This window comes from Hipposideros armiger, unplaced genomic scaffold (assembly GCF_001890085.2).
Source record: "Hipposideros armiger isolate ML-2016 unplaced genomic scaffold, ASM189008v1 scaffold_449, whole genome shotgun sequence".
In the NCBI taxonomy this organism is placed as follows: domain Eukaryota; kingdom Metazoa; phylum Chordata; class Mammalia; order Chiroptera; family Hipposideridae; genus Hipposideros; species Hipposideros armiger.
Genome location: NW_017731799.1, coordinates 349,384 through 352,705, shown reverse-complemented (window position 1 = coordinate 352,705; position 3,322 = coordinate 349,384). Strand labels below are relative to the sequence as shown.

General features: G+C 43.6%; 1 protein-coding gene across 1 annotated transcript in view; it reads left to right on the top strand.

The window, feature by feature from the left end:
* STMND1 (stathmin domain containing 1) overlaps positions 1 to 2,276 on the top strand; it is a 54,757-nt gene extending 52,481 nt beyond the window's left edge. Inside the window, exon 6 of the mRNA XM_019665718.1 lies at positions 2,218 to 2,276. Within this exon, the coding sequence (XP_019521263.1) occupies positions 2,218 to 2,261 (44 nt within the window). The 3' untranslated portion in view covers positions 2,262 to 2,276. The remainder of the gene's footprint in view (positions 1 to 2,217) is intronic.
* Positions 2,277 to 3,322: the final 1,046 nt, after the last annotated feature.

Below are 3,322 nucleotides of genomic sequence, written 5' to 3'. Positions count from 1 at the left end.
AGAGAGAGAGAGAGTCTTGTTCCAGTTGTGAGAACAGCAAGGCATAAAATTTGAGCCAGTCACACAAAATTTATAGTGACAATGAGGTCAACAGGTAGAGAAGCATAGACAAAGCCCAGATCCTTATGATATGCAGGTCTCTAATTACAGTTTTTCCTCAAGTGGAGCTGCATTCGTGCTCTTTTGCTGTTTGGCTGTTGGTTTCCTTTGATTACATAAGAAACCCCAATATTCTATTAGATCCCTCTTTGTGCGTAAGCTAATTTTAGTTGGTCTTTTATCACATTCAAAGAAAAAGACCTCACGAGTAATGTGTGATGAAACTGAAAATATATGAACTATTTGTCTGAAGAAATTTCAGGGCTATATCAGAATTGTAACATCTTGATATGAGGAGGCCAACTTCTTTGATAGAGCTGCCAAATGATTCCTACCTTAAAAGGGCTCTCTAAGATCTGAGCAGGATGAAAGTAGTCAGAGGATAGCCCTGTTGTGGATCAGACATTTACATAAAAGGAAAGCATTCAGCACCTCTGCACAGGAGCACTCAGCCTGGCTGGTGGAAAATGCTAATAGGAATCCAACTCTCCACCCCTGGGCTTGGGCGCTGCCCGAAAAGAAGCTGCACTGATGAGCCCATGAGACCCAAACCTTTGCACGTAAAGACTAAGTTTGAAAATAGTATTCCTTGGAGAGGTTGAGGGGATCCAATCACATGCAAGTCGTGTCAGTAGTTAACAAGAACGCTTAGACAACTAGAGGATGCCATTTAAATGAGTGAATGCCGCTAGTAATTTCTTCCTGGACAGAAATTTCAAACACCAGGCTATCCCATTTAAGCATCTACAGCCCAGTCTCTTTGAAGCTTTCCCAGGCTCCTTACAATCAGTTCCCTGTAGGGAGGTGAAGGGAAAGGGAGGAGGCAAGCTGAGGAAAGAAAGAACTCTCTCCAGTTACACAGCAGATCTAAGGAGTGGAAGAGAGCTTCACCCTGTAGGTGGGCATTTGCAGGTTACCATGCCACAGACAGGGGGAGAAACCTGAAGTTGAGTGAGGTGAAGTAACATGGCCAAGAACTAGGAAAGCAAGGGGCCAGCTTCAAACCGAGATCTGTTTTCATCTGCTCTGCCTCATTTGTTCTCTGGGGAGTGGAACTGTAACTCTCCAGAGAGTTTGGTTTTGGGCCTCTGACCCCTTAGCTGTGTCCTATTGGCTGGGGAAGCCACCTCAGCCTTGGTCATGCCCTTGTCAGGACTCACCCAAGGATAGGGGTTACTTTTGGAAGTGGGTGAGCTCTGAGGAATTGGAGAATCACCACTGCTTGTGTCTGCCACTGCTTATGTTAGTGTCCCTGTTGGCAAGACTCAGTCTTTGTCATGTATAACTCAGATGCTCAGTTGTGTAGCTTATATTTCCCAGTTCACACTGGCCTGGAGGGAAAACAAGGTGTGTTTTTTTGTTTGTTTGTTTGTTTTTGGGGGGGGGGGCACAAAATGGTGCTGAGAGACAGAGTTTGGTTTTGCCAGTATTTTATTTAACACAGGTTCACTGAGGGAATTATAATTCCATATGCTCATAGCAAAAGGATAATGTCTCTTAAAAAGCCAATAGAAAAATAACATACTCCAAAACAATGACAGATTAATTACACTATTATTCTAGGCAGCTGGAGATGAAAGCAATAAAGTCCAAATTTAATTCCAGTGGTACCTTTTTATGAGTTGGTACTCTGGAGAAATGGCTTAGCCAACAAGAGCTGAAGTCCAGCCCCTAGTGTAAAAGTGAAAGTCCTCTGTGGCTGTAGCCTGTTGCTAGGGAAGGACAGCCCTGGTGTTGGCAAGCAAGCGTGTCTCTTTCAAGGGGTCGCTGGCATCTTTCACCACTGCTGGAGCCTTTACCTCCATGTGGTAGCTAATACCCCAGAGGTCTTCGAAGAGCTATTTAGATCAGCAAAGTGTAGCCTTGCCCAGAGCGAATGCTCTCAGATAGTTCTCACAAACTTTCAGTATTTGTAGTCTAAATGTCCTCTGCCCATAGTTGCTTTTGCATGTGTTTTATTTGATAAAATAAAACAGAGGCCTAGCAGGGGCCCCTCAGCCCCTGAGCTACTGCTTATCAATGACACAGATGAGATAAGGACATCCTGACACAGCTTACTTGTTTCTTATATTGAAACAGCTCCACTCTTGAAAACAGCTTTGTTTTTGTCATAAACAGGTGAATTTGGAATCATATCAAACCAATACACAACAGCCTGCTGATGACAATAAAAAATATCTCCTGGCTCTGCGCTTCTCTGCTCCCATCTCAAGCCTCCACCTCAGGGAATGTCAACGTGTTTATTCACACACCCTCTCAAGTGCTCTTGCTTGCAGGAGAAGCCAGGGGATCACACCTCTGCTTCGGCAGCCTACCAAGGCTGACACCAGCTCTGCCCAGCAGGCACTGCCTCTGCTCAACACCCTTCAAAAGTACCACACCGTGGGTACGTCTGAAGTAGGTAGAATCTCCTTTAATATGTTACAGATACATTTTCACAGAGCAGTTATTTGGGGTTATTACCTGAAGACCTTTATTTCTTGAGGACTTAGACATAAGCCATATGTCTGTGCCCTTTAGTCCTTCCTGCTCGTTGAAAAATGGACTTAGTGGCTGGAGCTGGAGCAACCAACAAGGACCAAAGGTGACTAAAAATGAAGTAATGGATTGCTGGTCATGAAGCCAGAATGCCCTTGAGTTTCGAATGCTGTAGGATAGTATACCAAATGGACTGCTTGCTGCCAGATGCTTATGTGGAAGACAAATAAATTTCTATCTCCTTTAAACCACTGCTGTGTTGGGATTTGCATCTCATCGCTAAACTAAATCCTACTAATATCCTTTAGCTTTGTTTGTATTTAATGTTCTCAGTTAAGAGTGCTTGGTTGCAAGTGACAGAACAACAGGCTAATGGGGATTTGAGCAATAAGACATTTACTTGTCTCCCTTTACAAGAAGTCTAGAAGTGAGGAGTTTCAGACTTTGTTACATTAAAGAAAAGCCCATGATACTGACCCTAGATTTAATACCTGATCTAATTGCCTTTTCAATGTCTCCCAGAAACATACTTTTAATCAACCAGCCTGGAATTTTCTGGTCAGGCACCAGTAATCTGTGGGCCCTCCCCAGTCAATCCCCTATAGAAAGAAGAGGCAATCTACATGATAAAAACACTTCCTGTTCTCTTCCCCCAGGGGAAAGATATCTCCCAAATAATCCTTTCTTCTCTTTTGTTAATGGCCCCCTTGCTCTACCCTTCTTCTTAAAAAAACCTTCCATTTTG